Source organism: Hypanus sabinus, chromosome 5, assembly GCF_030144855.1.
Source record: "Hypanus sabinus isolate sHypSab1 chromosome 5, sHypSab1.hap1, whole genome shotgun sequence".
Taxonomy (NCBI): Eukaryota; Metazoa; Chordata; class Chondrichthyes; order Myliobatiformes; family Dasyatidae; genus Hypanus; species Hypanus sabinus.
Window position 1 is genome coordinate 52,092,208 of NC_082710.1, and position 17,160 is coordinate 52,109,367.

The window sequence follows — 17,160 nt, forward strand, 5'->3', positions numbered from 1 at the left end:
GTCATACTTTCCCCAAAAGAGAACTCAATGATCCACAAACCTGAGTGAATGTCAAATATTAATGCAGAACATTCATGGTATTCACGACATTCATGGTTTAATTAAGGTTCTGAAAGCCAGTGAAGCTAGTGGGGATAAGCTCCAACAATCTATTAAATGCTTCGAAGACTTGCACGTCCACTAGCCTCTGACAACCAAAGACGGGTGGCTAGAACTTAAAACGAGTTGCTTCGGACAGATGGGGCTTGTCAGCCATGACTGCAGCTCATCTAGAAGGAAAACCGATCTCAAACCTCTGCTGCTTTGCAGCTACTCCCACTCATGGGAAAGGTTCTAGGAATAAATCCAGAGGAGAAATCCCAGAGCTGGAGACCCTCAGGCAAGTCAATACGTTGAGTTCAACATTGACAGTCATCTGCTGTGATACCAATGGTGCCAAACTGTTTCGGCTTTGCCATTCCTTTGGATTTGTCTGCTGTATGGGGATGGGGGAGGGGCTACATGGGCAACAGCTTGCTCTCCATACCGTACTGCCCTGGCATATGTACTGGGTTGTGTATCACGTAGAAAGCTTTAAGAGACATAACAGCCATGGTCAACCCCAGCCAACAGAAGGGCCTCATGCAGACAGCACCCAAAAGTCAGGACAAGCCCTATTTTCTGAAGCTGTGAAGGAGGAAAATTGACTGATGCAGCATTGGGCTACCAACCTACTGAGGCACAGCACTACTGAATGCTCTTCTTGTACATGCAGTAAGGTTTTCATAAAAGAAACAAAATGAGGGGATAAAACAACCCCAAATTTCATGTCCTGCATCTAGAAAAGGTCAAGATTTAAAGAAAACCTACAGGTTGATAACTGAGTTAAGGAAATATAAAACTACTAAAAGTGTAGATGTAATATGCTGGAGGTAGCAGATAGTATCCTAGAAGCAATTTTGGATGACTTTTTTTTTTAATCTGCAGAATGCTGCAAGATATGTTGAAAGACATGCTGAAAGAGAGATTTTTAAATTAAAAAAGGTCACTTGAAATTCCTCTACCAAAATCCCTAGATGGAGTGTTTATGTTGACTGGCCTCATCTTGTACAGTGAGTATCACTGATTTTATTTGTGCAAAATATTTCTAACAATCCTGGCAGATAACTAGCACCATAACCTTATTTTTTACAGTAATTATTTTAATTCAGCAACAATCAGATTCAGATTAATTATGAAAAATATTTAGCTCTAAAGACCATATCACAAGTTAAATTTAATTGATTTTTTTCTTATCCACACTTATAATGAAAATGCCACATTCAGTCAAATGGAATTTCTTTTATTAAGTACAGATTAGAGTTAGAGTCACACTGCATGCAAACAGGCTCTTCCAAAGGCCATGCCAAACCACCACCACTCAATTACACCCATCCTTCATTAACCCCCTTTGTCCTATAAACTCCTGTCCTCACTCCCCCCCCCCAAATTAACCTGCTAACCATAAGTCTTCGAGATGCAACAGAAACCTGAGCATTTGCAGATTAAATTCAATTTTTCAAAATCTTAAAGCTGCAGTCAATGTGGCAATACCACACCAAGAACCACCTCAAAAGGATTTTTTAAATCTTTAATTTGATATTTCAACCTACACTCCTATAATCCTGCCCTTAATTTCAATACTCCACTCCCCTATCATCCACCATCCAAAATGCCTTTAAATCACTGCTGACTCAAATCCTCAACACAGCATTCCTTGAAACTATTATACTGTTGTTTACCCCATCACAAGCACTCCATATAGCCAACAATACTCCAATTCCTGACCCTATACCTCACCAAAACAAAAATTGTTTACACCCCTCGTTTTCCTTACATGCTAACAATTCCTTGGTTTTTTCAGATGCATGGACTGAAATTGCTTACATTCCAGACCTTCTGTGCAAGCTACATGGGGTATAGTTAAAATAAATAAGTCACATGTAGAATTACAGAGAATTAAGTTTATTTTTGAACAGAAAGCTTCTCTCTTTCTGTTTTACTCAAGTTCACACAATGTAGTTTCACCCTGGCAGTTAACATCTATTAAAACTATTGGTGCAAAGGTTAATTTTTAATTATCATAAACAGTACACCTTCAAAACACATTATCAGTAGTTACAAGAACAAGGAATTAGTTTTTTTTTGCAAACTGGTGTAGGCATCCCCACAAAACTGAATCCATAACCAGACATTTACTGGAATCTAAAGTACTCGAGACATGGCAAGGTGGGTTAGAACAATTGATGTATCCTAATATTTAGCAGCAGGCATTTGTTGCTCATTGAAAAGAATTAGTGGTTACTCACCAGCACACCTTTAATCCAGCCAAACTTTACAACACCTTTACTGTCAGGAACATGTTTTGATACAGCATCTTCAGCTGGACTGCTTTCTTCTCCATTTACAAAACCATCTTCAAAAGGCTCCTGAATGGCAAGAAAAGGTTTTGATCTTAGTATCACCAATCCACAGTTCATAACACATGACAGTAAGAATGCAATCCAGTACCCTGCACAGTATTTTTCAAGAAATTAAAAATACCCCACGTTATTAATGGCTGTTGCTTTATTAAACTTTAGGAGAAAGGAATACATTCTGACAGCAAGGGGAAATTGTTAATATCTATCAATTTCATAGTTAATTACATTTATTCATGCTTGTGACACCAAAGTTAAATTGCGTACAAAGCAAGCAGTTATCATACTTTACAATGTGAAAATAACTAACATTGATAGCAAACTTTGATAGAAGAAGGACAGCTTTTATGATGTCTGTGGTCATAAAAGTTTGATAGTTTCAAAATGTGTAATTGCAAGAAGATTAACAGACTGGTTGTTTGATCTTCGGTTATTCATTGCTCGTTTGTTTGCACGCCAATAACCATATAAAAAATATGCAGCATCACTCAGCAAGATGCACTCCCTCCCAAAAAACTTGCCACATTTTCAAAGTAGCTGCCTCTATTTAAGAATAAAATGCACACTATACAAGAAAATTACTACTCTAAATCTTAGCCACATATCATTTTCATCCAGCTAGGACAAATGGTTTTACAAAACAAAGGGCAGCAGAAGTCCTTAGTTTGTACTTTTAGTCACCAATGTTTAAAGGCCAAGCATACATGCATGCTGGAGACCTTGAAATAAACATAGGTGTGCGACAGACACAACAAATGGGAGTTAAGTTTGTTGCAAACGAGTGGACTGCAACAATTTCAATAGTTTCAAACCTGCAAATTACAAGAAAAATGGAAAATATATAGCTGTTTTACTTTTATTCTTTTATTTAAATTATTTAAAATTGAAGTGCTTTAAACCACTCAATTCTTAACATCTTTGATAGTGATAAAAGTTCCCAGGAAGCCAATCTTTAATGTATCTATGAAAAATGTTTCAGAAGTTTTATATGTAGTTCATTCTGTCATATAAAAGACAAAAGGTGATCAGTGACAATTCACTTCAAAAGAACAAACTTTACTCTGTGTACATCTGGATGGCTGAACAAGGTTTTTTTTTGAAAAGATCAATATCTTCACAAGAAACCAAAACATGCTACTTGATTTTTTTTTAGATATCCTACCCTTTGCGGAATCAGTAGAGACTTTGAAGTGATTCATCAAATCAAATAAATAATGTTGAAAAATCTGTGTTCCCTCTAATCTGTAATGACCAGTGTGCGCAAAAATCTTGTGCTGTGCAATTTTTTTGCCCAGTGACAACAACATGTGCGCATTGAATAATTTCTTCCATAAAAACAGTATAAATAAGCCAGTTCTAAAATCTGCAGACAAACCATCACAAACTCCATGCTGTTAACACCGTCTGCATCAGAAACTAGAAAAGGAAAAGTGATTGTTTAAGATAGTGAAATATACTTAACATGTCAATGTGGTAGAGGGTGACAATCTTTTGTGTGCAGTTTAAATTTCTTTGTGCGCTAGTAGCAAAAGATGTGTGCGCACACTTTAAAGGAGACATTGTTGAAATCATTTAAATAGTCTTTGGAGCTTTCAATCCATGTTATGTTATACAATATATCCAGCTTCATTTTAAGGATAGCTAGTACTGATCACCTATTGATTAAAGCGTTAAGGTGTGTTTTTTTAAAAAAAAGAACAGTTTGAATAACAATTCTGAAGATATAAAAAGCGGTTAGAGGAGACTTGGTCCCAGTTTGCAAGGACATGGATGTAGGTACGTATATTCTTAGTTAACACTGCAATAGCTTCGTGGATCAGCATCAAACAAGGTCAAGAGCAAAATGCAAACAATGAGAACTAAAAAAAATTCACTAAATATATATTAAATTTGTATTAAAACAAATATAGGAAATATATTAGAATATATCCAAGCAAGTAGCAGTGACACATGAATTACATTTAGCTAAGTTTAGTTGGAACTAAATGAATTACAGTTAGCTACAACAAGCAAGATTGTTGAATGAACTGGTAAACAACTGAAAATGATCATTCAATAACTAGAACAGAAAATAATCCCAACGCTAAACACACATTTTCTTTCCACACTGTACAATGTTTTAGATGCGCGTGATTTCAAATTTAGCACAAGGAGACCACTGTCCACTCCTGGTGCATGTGGGTGCCATTTAAATAGTGCACAATAGACAAATGTGCAGCTTAGAAAACATTCTACAGGGGGAGTACAATAATCTCCAGTGTATAATACCAGGCTATTGTATCATGAACAACTGGCTTACAGGAAGATACAAAATATTGTCCATTGTTACAAAGACAATAAGCACTTTTTGCCTACTGTTATCTGATTAGAGTTGCAAGGAAATGAATTAAGAGTTCCACTTAGACTGCTACACCATAGAATATAAAAGTTCACTGAACAAAAATAGGCTGTGGAATTTTTTTTAAATGTCGTTCAAGTAATACGAGTGAATTGTTCAGAGCTCACCAACATGGAGATTGCAGTGGGTAGTTGGTATGAAGAGGAAATTAGAACTATTTACATGGTGAAACCCTTCAAGGATAAAGTCATGAGATAAAACTGGAAAATAACCGATTTTGAACTCAGTAAGTACTGGCCCACCGCAAATAGAATTTGTTTACGTGAAGAGTCAAGGTTATGCCAATGCTATTTATCACTAACTTTGCCTTAAAAACTTAGCTAAAGACTCTGCATCCATTAGCCTTTTAAAAAGATATCGAAAACTTCAACTCTCAAAACTCCACTTCATCTGTCTTAAATGGGTTATGTCTTAGTTCTACATTGTCTCACAAAAGAAAGCATCCTCTCTATCACAATTTTGATAAGACCCTCAAAACCTTCTATGTCTCAATCCAGTCTCCAGCAGCTTGTCCAAATTGTCCATCATAATCCAGGACCTTCAATTGAAACTAGTTGCAACAAATACTATAACTGTTCTAACCAACTGAGCGTTTAATCCTAAAACACAAGGTTTTTATTTCCCCATTTTGTCAAGTTAAATGCAAAGTTTTGTCAACTTGCAATATGCAGAGTGACCTCTCTCCAGATAATAGTCAGTCTTTGTAATGCAACACAAGTGACCAAGCACAAGTCTCAATTTCAGAATCATTAACCAACTGGCATTTAACAGCGGCCATTAAAGAGCATTAAGGTAAAATTACAATATAATTACACAATTTGGACTTGTGCATGGTTCATTGAAACAAGTTGTTTTATGATTGCAGTTTATTTAAAATTGCTACAAATGAATGTTAAACTACTAGCTGCATAACAAAAATCAGAGGCAACTTAGAAAATGTATTCTATTGCAATTTACAGAACAACTTACATCTGATTTAGTTATCAGAGTATAAACTTTGTACCAGTGTTATGTGCTAAGTTATAAAAATGTAGCTTCCACTATCATGAGCAGCATATTCAAGATAAATAGAATGACTCTGTGCACTATTGTCAAGTAGTCTGATGAAAGTGAGTAGAATTACAAACGATCAATTCTCATTAGATAAGCAATGCAAGGATTTAGATTACAAGCATACTTAAAAACAGTATGGCACAAAACTACAAGGAAATATAGACAAAAAGAAAAGCTCAGAAATCCTATGTTGTGTATATTAGTTTAAATAGGTGATTTGAAATGGGAGGAAGGGTTTGTTGATAGTAGAAACACAATACAAGTGGTGCATTGAAAACAGAGCTGAGTTTATAACTTTATGGAATTTTAACTGTCAGGCACAAAATGAAGTATTAGACACTCAGCTTCCTGACAATAATACATTAAGATGAAATTGCATAGATCACAGATCAAAATCAAAAACGATCAAAATTAAATACACCCTTCACTAAAATTCACACCACAGATTAATATGGCCATAAAGAAAGCAAAAACAAAACAACTGGAATCTTTTCTAGCAATGAAGTCTTGAAAAGAAAGATTTTAAGCTTGAATCATGTCTAGGTCAGCACACCCAGTCATAACATAAATGGACACTGAGACATGGTGAAGAAATTATTTACAAAATACAACACAAATACAAGTGTAAAAGATATTTCGAGTTGCATGTCATTTCAACTCCTCTTCCCATTCTCACCACACCAACTTGTCTGTCCTCTGCCATCTCCACTGCCATGGCAACACCAAATGCAAGCTGGAACACCTCACATTCTATTTGGGTAGCCTATAATGCAATGATATGAACAGTGAACTTTCTCATTTCTGGTAACCCACTGCCACCAGACTTCCTAAGTTCTCTCTCCTTTTGTTCATCATTTCCATCACACACAACAGTCAGCCCTCCTCATCCACGGGTTCCACACGCGCAGATTCAACCAACCGCGGATCGGAAAACCCGGAAGTTCACTCTCCAGCACTTGTTTGAGCATGTAGACTTTTTTCCCCCTTGTCATTATTCCCTAAACAATACAGTATAACAACCATTTGCATAGCATTTACATTGTATTAAGTATTATAAGTAATCTAAAGGTGATTTAAAGTATATGGGAGGATGTGCATAGGTTACCACAGATCGGGAATCGAAAAAAATCCAGAAGTTCTCCAAGTCAGAACAGGTACATCCCATATTATTTAGCATCAGTTTGTCAAATGTTTGTCTTAGTATATAGTATATATTTTACCTTTCTATGCATATAAAACTCTTAAGAAACATATCTATTTCAATAATTAAACCACTGTGTTGCTTAGTAATAATTGTAGCTTTCATCAGGGCAGGGCCTTCACATGCTCCATCATTCTCAATTTATCCTTTAAAATTGTTCTGATCATTAACCGACTGTAGCCTAATGCTTCTCCAATCTCCTGCGGATAAGGAGGACCGACTATACATCTGCCCACCATTCATCCCCCTCATCTGGTTTCCCCTACCACTTACCAATTCCAGTTTCACCCCTCCCCACACTTCTATATACTGGCCATCTTTCCTCCTCCCAGTCTTGACCTGAAACATTGGCAGATTCCTTTACCTCCACAGTTGCTATTTAACCTGCTGGAGTTCATTCAACTTATAATTTACCGAAGAATATTTAAACCATTCTGGTCACATTCCAAATGACAAATCAGATCAAAATTAATTTTGAAATCAAATGCGACTGAGGCAAACAAGGCTGTTGAACTTTGTGAATAAGCTATATTATTAAAAAGGCATTTCTCAATGAATTCATTGTCAATAAAACAAACTAGACAAGCAAAGTTCAACAAATGAGCAAACTAATCAGCTAGAACAGGCATGGGCAAACTACGGCCCACGGGCCATATGCGGCCCGTTAAGCTTTTTAATCCGGCCTGCAGAACTTGATGAAATTATATTAATAAACCTTGTTAACGTTTTTTCCCCGCAATTCTGGCGTTTTCCCAATAGATGACGCACTCTATATACATTGACCTTTGTTGAGGTGCAGCATATTACTCCACATTTGCGCTTTACTTTGTGACCTTGTGGCGACCCATTTCCTGGCACATCCGAACTGGCTCACAATTAGCCAGCGTTCCGGCTAAGGGAGATAGCCTGCGGGGATTTGCGAGCACAGAGCTCCGCATATTGGCGCGCTCTCACTGTTCTGTCATTGTGCGGGTCGTTGTTGAGTTTTGGCACAGGGGACAATTGAATAAGAAGGAGCAGGACAAGTAGACCTGCATCTCCTACCGTTTTTGAAATAAAGACAGGAGGAGAGTGATGATGATAATATCTTGAAGGATAACAGAATTTTCAGTGCTTTAAAATAATAACTGTTACTATTAAAAAAAGCTGTATTTTATTCATTTAATTTTCAGTGTTTTAAAAGACATTTCAATAAATAGCTAAATACCATGGGACTTCAAAGACAGATATTTTGTTGTAATGCATTTGTTCATTTTCAATTGAAATTAAAGCACTTGTTTTCTACATATCCCATGATATTTTATTTTCTCTTATGAGGTGTATTACCAAAACACTCCGTCCATCTGCTCCTGGTCCGGCCATTTTAGAACCCTTTGTGGCCCACAAGTCAAAAAGTTTGCCCACCCCTGAGCTAGAACAATTATCCAGTGAGATGAAACAGCAGGGCAAACAGGCTGCTTCTACACACCTACATGTTAAAAAGCTTATTACACAACATAATTAAAGTCTCGAAATAGGTCATCCAATCCCCAGAATACAAAGAAAAAAATTAGAAACTTACTCTATTAAGATGTACGTAACAGGATACAAGCCATCAAATTAAAAGGGCACTTATTGAGCACTGACATAGACGTCATTCCAAAACTATGATGATTTGAAGGGAAGTAACCAAAACACTTTTGAAAAGATCCATTCTACAGGGCCTTCTACAGGAGCACCATTGAGAGCACTTGACTGGCTTTATCACTGCCTTCTACAGGATCTGCATTAACCTTGGTAGGTGCATAAAGGCAGCCTGAAAGATCATCGGGAACACCAGGCGCCCCAACCATAAACTGTTTCAGCTGCTTCCATCTGGCAAACTGTACCGCAGTATTAATGCCAGGACCAACAGGCTACAGGGCAGCTTCCTCATACACGCTGATTGACTTACAAATTCACAGGTCTATACATTGTGACAGTCATAATTCGAAGATTTTTACTCCCTCACAATGTGGGATGGATACAAAATTTAAATAAATTCAAATTCATTACTAGAAGGTCCTCAAACTTAACATAGAATTCTACACATATCTTAACAGGACGTATTTTCAACTCTTCTATAATGTTTATGGTGCTAGAAGCAACCCTGAAGAATAGGTTTTGTGATCAGAGCCTTTTTTTCCTTGTTCTATTTTCTCCAATTCTCCTGTTGCTGTATTCCTACTGTAGGAGTACATTTCTCCAAAGCTTTGGCTTGCCTTTTCTGCGGCATGTATTTTTTTTAAATATATATTTATACCAACTGCAAAAGTTCAAGTAGCTTAAATTTTTAAAAAATCTCAGAACAGTGCATGTTGCCTGCTTAAAAAAAATTAACTTCAATGTCTTAAACTTAACAATTCTTTAAAAAAAAAACAATGCACACTCAATATGCAACTGATGTATTCAGGATCAAAACCAACAGCAGCAGCACAACGCAATACATATTATTAGAATGGGAAAAAACTGAATTACAGTATGTATATTAAGCAGTTGAGTTCAATAAGTAGCAGAAAAACAGAAATAATGTTTTTAAAAAGGGGAAGTGAGGTAGTGCTCATGAGTTCAATGGCCACTTCAATGGCTGAGTGGAAGAAGCTGTTCTTGATAGTTGGGTGCGTGCCTTAAGGCTTCTGTATCTTCTTCCTGATGGTAACAATGTGAAGAGGGCATGTTCTGGGTGGGTGGGGGGGGGGGGGGGGGGGAGTGTCCTTAAAGACGTCCTGCAGACTACGGATGCTAATACCCATGCATAGTACCCAAGAGTATGTTGTGCAATCAATTATAACTTTAAAAAAGAGCAAGTTTAGCATCACGTAAAAGTTCTTCTCATCTTATATATAACACTGTACAGGCAGTCCCCGGGTTATGAATGAGTTCCGTTCCTGAGTCCGTCTTTCAGTCGGATCTGTACACAAGTTAGAAAAAGTATATCCGGTATTATTTAGCTTCAGTTAGTCAAACATTTTTCTTAGTATATAGTATATATTTTACCTTTCTATGCATATAAAACACTTAAGAAACGTATGTATCCCAATAATTAAACCACTGCATTGCTTACTAATAATTGTAGCTTTCATCGGGGCAGGGCCTTTCTCACATAATCCATTATTCTCACTTTATCCTTTAAAATTGTTCCAATCGTTGACCGACTATAGCCTAATGCTTTTCCAGTTACCAATGATGTTTCAACTCTTTCCAAACGCTTTATTATTTCCACTTTATTTTCAATCACGATCGCTTCCCATCAACGGAACAGAAGCACTGCGGGCGGTGGGTCCCGACCTCTGCCGGCTCCCGAGGTCCGCTGGGTCCTGAGGACCACCATACTCAATTCCCTGGGTCCTAAAGTCCACTGCACAGAGACAGGTTAAATGGGACAAGTGGGGGCTGTGCTGAGTTTGGGTATTTCATCCTCCACAATATTTCGCATGGGAATTCAAACTGGAGATGACTGTTTTTTTTTACAAGGTCGAGTTGCAAGCTCGACATCAACCCAGCACGGATGGTACGGGAGTCACTGGATCAACATCAATCCGGCACGGGAGCGGTCTGTTACTAGATCGAACTCGGGAACCTCTATTCTCAAGCCTGGCACTGATCTCACCGCACCACCAGCTGACCGGAATGATGGGGGGGGGGGCAGGGTCAGGGTGAATCTTGCTAAGAAAAATTTAAGCCAAATACAAAGTTATACACTCAAGTGTCAACAGCAACAACTTAAAATGGAAGACGGCGTCGCAATCTGATTTAAAAAGGCAGATGGCATTCTCCTTCCTCGTTCATAAGTACGAGTTGTCCGTAAGTCGGACGTCGTAACTCAGGGACTACCTGTATTACATTGTACGGGATGTATAGTGAGCAGGTGTCTCTGTGTAGCCAGGGCCAAGCTTCGGCTCCCTCTGGGCTGGGAAGCAGCCTCTCCAGTGCCCGGACCTCCAAAAAGGAGTGGGACAGCACCATCTTGGACTTGAGTGTTCACCGGGCTGACCTAGAAGAGCTGGCACGGTGTTGTAAAGCTCGGGTATCCTCCCACATCATCCTTGTTAAACAAGTTTTATTTGCTGTCATTGTAATTTTAATTTTTTTTTATTTTTTATATTTGTATGAAATAAACCTGTGTAGTCGGGCCTTAAGTTGGCCTAAGGGTATGATCGACCCCTTCCCTTGCGAATTGCTCCAGGTCCAGCTGACCCAACTGGTAGCACCTGGTAAGGGTTCCTTGCTCAGGGTTACGAGCGATGGCCAATGGCGGACCCAGCAGGAGACTGGTGGGAAAGGCAGAAGAGCTACGAACTTCAAAGACAATGGTTGCTTGCAAGCAGATGGTCTACAAGAAAAGAGGTGGTGATCTCTTTAAACTCACCCGGCAGAAGGCAAAGGCAAACCACTGCAGTAACCTGCCACGTACATCATTTCCCAATAGGTCAGTCTCAATAAGGATCAAAACAACCACGTTAACAGAGCCACGAATAACAGTATCGGAGTCTCGTCCGGTAACAGTAGGAATGAGGCTACGAGGGTCGTCATCAAGTGAAAACCTCATGTCAGGATAGCTATGAGGAATATTAGATCTCTTCTTACACAAGTTAAACTAGAAAATGTGGTTATGGAAATGAAAAGACTGAAGATAAACATACTTGGACTATGTGAAAGGAGATGGACAGAGGGGGAAGGCTCAAAAGGGATGATGGATACCAACTGATCCATTCAGAAGGAAGTGAACGTAAGCATGGAGTTGGAATTTTGGTAGACAAGAAAACAGCGAAAACTATCAAAGGAGGTGTATCCATTAACGAAACAGTGATGATGATTAAAATCTTGGCTAAACCATTTGACATTAATGTCATAGAGGTCTATATGCCAACCACAGACTACGATGATGAAGTCAATATGGTCTATGGAGAAGTTGAAAAGCTAATGAAAAAAGACTAAAAACAAAGTAACTATGATTCTTGGTGATTTTAATGACAAAATTGGCAGCGCAAGAAAAGTTTTGATTGTAGAATCCTTCAGGCTTAGGGAAAGAAACCACCATGGAGAAAGACTGGCTGAATCTGCAAAAACTAAAACTAATGATTGCGAACCCTGGTACAGTCTACCAAAAGAGACTGTACATGTGGATCAGTCCTGATGGTTCAGTAAAAAACCAAATTGACTATATTTTAGTACCCAATTGGTTCAGGAATGGAGTGAAGCAGGTGAAAACGTACCCTGGTGCTGACTGTTATATAGATCACAACCCTGTGATATTGGACATAAGTGTGTGTTTAAAATAGATGAGAAAGGCCAAACCATCAAATAAGATAGACTTTGATTTACTCATTACGGATGAAGCAAAAAAGATTGAATATTTGGTCAAAACAGAGAATAGATTTTCAGTCTTAGATGACGAGGGTAGCAACATGGCTGTGGAGAACATCTGGGAAGAGTTTAAAACAACAGCGACAGAAGTTGTGGAAAAGTGAGTTTTTGGAAAAAGAGCAAAAGACATAACCCTAGGTTCACCGATGAGTTAAGAAAGTTAACTGAAGAAAGAAGAAAGGTAGAACATCATGATAATGAATAGTACAAAGCACTACACCGCTTGATTCAAAGGAAAATGCAAAGAAGCAAAAGAGAACTGGATGAATGAACCGTGCAAAGAAATTGAGCAGTATGAATGAAGTTATGATTATAGAGGCCTTCAATAAAAGGTAAAGGATATGACAAAATTAAAGAGGACCATGCCATCAACTGGATGTATCGAGGACAGTAGTGGTAACCCATGCTATGAAAAATAAGAGATCATGGACAGATAGGTTGACCACATCTTGGAATTATTTGAACACAGCAGGATTGAGGATTTACCAGAATTAAATCAAATGGCTAATCAACCTAAAATATTGAAGTCAGAGATGGAAAGTTCGACTTGGAGTCTGAAAGTTAGAAAGGCGGCCGGTGAAAATTAAGATTTCCACTGAAATTCTGAAATCACTTGGTCCGAAGAGAAAAAACGAACCTTTTAGCCAATATTAAACAACAGAAATCTTCTGGAGGACTTCCTCAAATCGGTTTTTATCGCCTTACCAAAAAAGCCAAGGATGATAAAATGTAACAAACACAGGATGATAAGCATGATTTCTCACTGTGTCAAGCCACTGTTGAAAATAGTGTTCGGCAGAATGAAAGGTACAATCAGCGATGAAATTGGAGAAACTCAGTTTTGTTTTCATAAAGGCTCAGGAACAAGGGGAGGAAAATCTGCAATGAGATACATCATGGAGAGATGCATTGAGGCATGAACAACCATCTACTTATGCTTCATTGACTATGAAGGGGGCTTTTGATAAAGTAAGACATTAGAAAGTAACAGAGGTGCTGAAAAAGTACAATCTGGGATGGGAGAATGTGCAGATAATAAGGAACTTGTACAGGAAACAGAAAGCGGCGGTCAGGGTAGAAACCAGGCAGAGAAAGTTTCAAGTGAGAGGGTTTTCTCCGACATTGATAGACCACAGGTTTTGCTGGAGAAGACTATGAATTTAGAAGTTGCTTATTATGGACACGCCTAGTCTTAAGGAAACCAGGAATCTGGTATTCAGCACAAACCTCATTTAAAACAAAAACTTAAAGATACAAAGTAAGTCTAACTGCACACATCGGAACAATAATCCACTAATTTTACAAATACAGGAAATATAAAAGATAGAGCAGACTAATGATATTGCAGGATTAGTGTAATGATCCAACTACAGTATACTATCTGGGGAAATTAGATGCAATTAATTAAGAAAATCTGAAATAAAAAGCTTATTAGTAATTGTGACCGACATTTTAAAAAAACCTTCTAGGCTGTTTGAGCTCAGGGGTACAGTGACAAGTTAACCCAACTCCTATCACTAAATGCCAAACACAACCTAGAATAACCAATGGTGCCTTGTCAGGAACACAAGCTTGTCCATTCTGGGTCTGATTTCCAGGATCAACCTTCTGCTGTGCTGACAGACCCCACACAGGAAGGGAGTGAGGAGATCAGTTTGTCTCAGGAATAAAAAGATGAGCTAAAAAGAGATAAGAAATAGTAGGCTTTTGTTGCAAGAAGTACATGCAGGAAAAGGATGATTCGAAGCCTGCAACTGACATGTGACATCTCGTCACACGTGAATTTAGTCAAAGCTTAACATTACAAAATTCAGTTGTCTTCAGTTGATACCTTGTATAATTTTATTAGAATATGATCACTCATGGAACTTACTTTAAATATTTTACAGTGCCTTATAGAAGTATCCAGACCCCAACCCCTTGTTCACCCAGGTATTAGACCCAGGGATTTTGAACAATTTAACTGCGAATTTTCATTTGAGAATCATATGCTCATTCCTTCCCCTCACAGTAGAGCCCAAAAAACAGAAACATTTTGGGCTGTACTGTGGGGAGTTGGGGGGGGGGGGAGGGGGGGGAAGAGAAGAGCATGTGATCTACAAATTTAAAAATTCCAGTTAAATTAATCAAAATCCCCGGTTGTAATACTCATTCATGTGAGCAAAGGGCTGGGGGCTGAACACTTAAAAGCTCTCTTTATCTTTGTGCAAGTTTAAAAAATTGTCAACAGAACAAATTTACATATTAAGCTGCTGTAGAAGTCACTGTCGAGTTCAAGAAATATTTGACAGTAACCATAGTACAGTACTGATAAGATCTGGTAGTAACTTTGAATGCTACAGAAGCTTGGGAGGGAAACTGCACCATTTTAATGCATGGAAAATATTGGATTAGGAAAATAAATAAAGGGCATAGGCAAGAGAAGCAAAACTTGTTTAGCAGCAGGGGAAGAACTGTTTAAAGAAAGTTAAAGGACAAGGGGATAAAAAAAAAGTGTGAACCAGGAAGAACTCGAACTAGAACAATAAACTTCCTATCTACACTCCAAGTACTTGCAAGTTAATTTCACGTATCCCACGGCTGGACTCAAAGTGCTCACTCCAGCTGGTCAATTAATTAATGTAATACTATGACAAATACAAATCCACCATACACAAGGAGGAGAAAGTATCTGAGGCATCAAAGTTTTAGAGGTGCATGAAATAAATCATTTAGCCCCACTCAACTATTTTACTACTTTATTGGACCACTGGCAATTTGCACCTTAACTCAAGAGCACAAAAAAGAGCGAGTAGTTTTCCTGCCCATAAGGCCAACACACAATTCAAAAATCGTGGTCAATCTGCCATAAGTCTCAACTGTATGGTGGTTGTCGACTCCCCAGTGCTTCAAAAACAAAATACATCTCTTCCTTAAAGGCATCCAGTGTAACTGCAACTGCTCGAAAGAACCCCCAGGAGGCTGACCACCCTCTGAAACAAATTCCTAAACACAAAATTAACAAATTAGTTTTTAAAATACAAGTAGGTCCCATTTCAAGACTTTCCCTTTGGTGGAAATGTCTGAAAATTTACCTCAGCTTGCCTTTTATTACTTAATGTTTCAATCACTAGTTCTATTAACTGCAAGAATACAGACCCACCCTCTTTAGCTGTTCCTCATAGGGCAATTCCCTGATTCTAGTACTAGCGAATTTCTTCTAAACTCTCTCCTATGCTGGTGTATCCTTCCTGAAAAATCAAAGGAGCAATTTGCAGATGATACAAAAGATAGGTGGAGGGGTAGGTTCAAACAGAGGTGCAGAGGGACTTAGGAGTCCTCATGCAAGACTCCCAGAAGGTTAATTTACAGGTTGAATCTGTGACAAAAGGGGCAAATCCAATGTTGGCATTTATTTCAAGGGTATAGGATATAAAAGCAAGAATAATGCTGAGCCTTTACAAGACACTAGTCAGACTGCACTTGGAGTATTGTCAACATTTTTTGGCCCCGTATCACAGAAAGGATGTATTCTCATTGGAGATAGTCCAGAGGAGGTCTACCCCTCCATTCCAGGAATAGAGGGGTTAACATACAAGAACCATTGGTAGCTCTGGGCCTGTACTCACCCGAATTTAGAAGAATGCTGGTGGGAGAGAGAAGAAATCTCATCGAAACCTATTGAATGTTAAAGGACTCGACAGGGTGGATGTGGAGAGGATGCTTCCTATGGTGGGGGTATCCAGAACTAGAGGGCACAGCCTCAAAATTGACAGGTGACTCTTTAGAACAGAGGCAAGGAGGTTTTTTTTTTGCCAGAGAGTAGTAAATCTGTGGAATGCTCTGCGGAAGTTGATCATTTCTCACTTAACTTCAAAAGGATAGAAATAGCCTCATTCCAGTTGAAGATGAAATCTGTGTGCTGTCAAGTTCGACCCATAATTGACTATTTGTGCAGAAATAATAAGCACATTTTTTGCATGCTAGGCCTATATTTGAGCCTGATCACATCACTTAGTAAGAAAATGCTTTTTCAAAGTCTTGTATAAAATTGCGTCTTAGGCTACATTTTCATTCATATTACTTTGGCTTATGGTTTCTAGTAACTATTATTCAAGATTGTCAATAAATTTTCATACTTATAATCAATTTACAACTTTTATTTAAATTAAATCTACAAAGTCTAATTTTAGAAAAATTAAACCCCATTTTGATTTAAGCCAATTATTTAACAGAAATTTAGTATGTTTGCCTTATGAGTTTTTAAAATTTATGAACAGGAAAGATAAATTTCAAGAAAGGCAAGCTAAGCTGTGCTTTTTTACCTTCCCCACATCTCCAAAGAAAGATTGCCTAAAAATTCATTCTCAACTCAAAAGAGCATAACAATTATTTTTGGATTATTCTATTTACAACTTACTGATCATGCCGAGGTACCGTGGGCTATAGATATATTTAGTTATTTATTGTGCAGGGGTTCCCTCCATAGAAAAACCGTTTAGAAAGGCTGATCTATTCTGTTACTGTTGAAAGAATAAATATTTACCTGGAAACACATTTCCTGCTACACTTCATACGAAGTCATGGTTTAATTTTAATACAGTCGATTTCGGTTAATTAGGACACATCAGGACCAGTAAATTTTGGCCCAATTAAGTGGGTGCCTGAATTAGCTGAAGTTTAATGTAAATAGTTAAAATGCATAT

General features: G+C 38.0%; 1 protein-coding gene across 1 annotated transcript in view; it reads right to left on the reverse strand.

Moving 5' to 3' along the window:
* Positions 1 to 17,160, reverse strand: part of slc12a2 (solute carrier family 12 member 2) — a 160,929-nt gene that overhangs the window by 121,552 nt on the left and 22,217 nt on the right. The window contains exon 2 of the mRNA XM_059969945.1: positions 2,328 to 2,447. Within this exon, the coding sequence (XP_059825928.1) occupies positions 2,328 to 2,447 (120 nt within the window). The remainder of the gene's footprint in view (positions 1 to 2,327; positions 2,448 to 17,160) is intronic.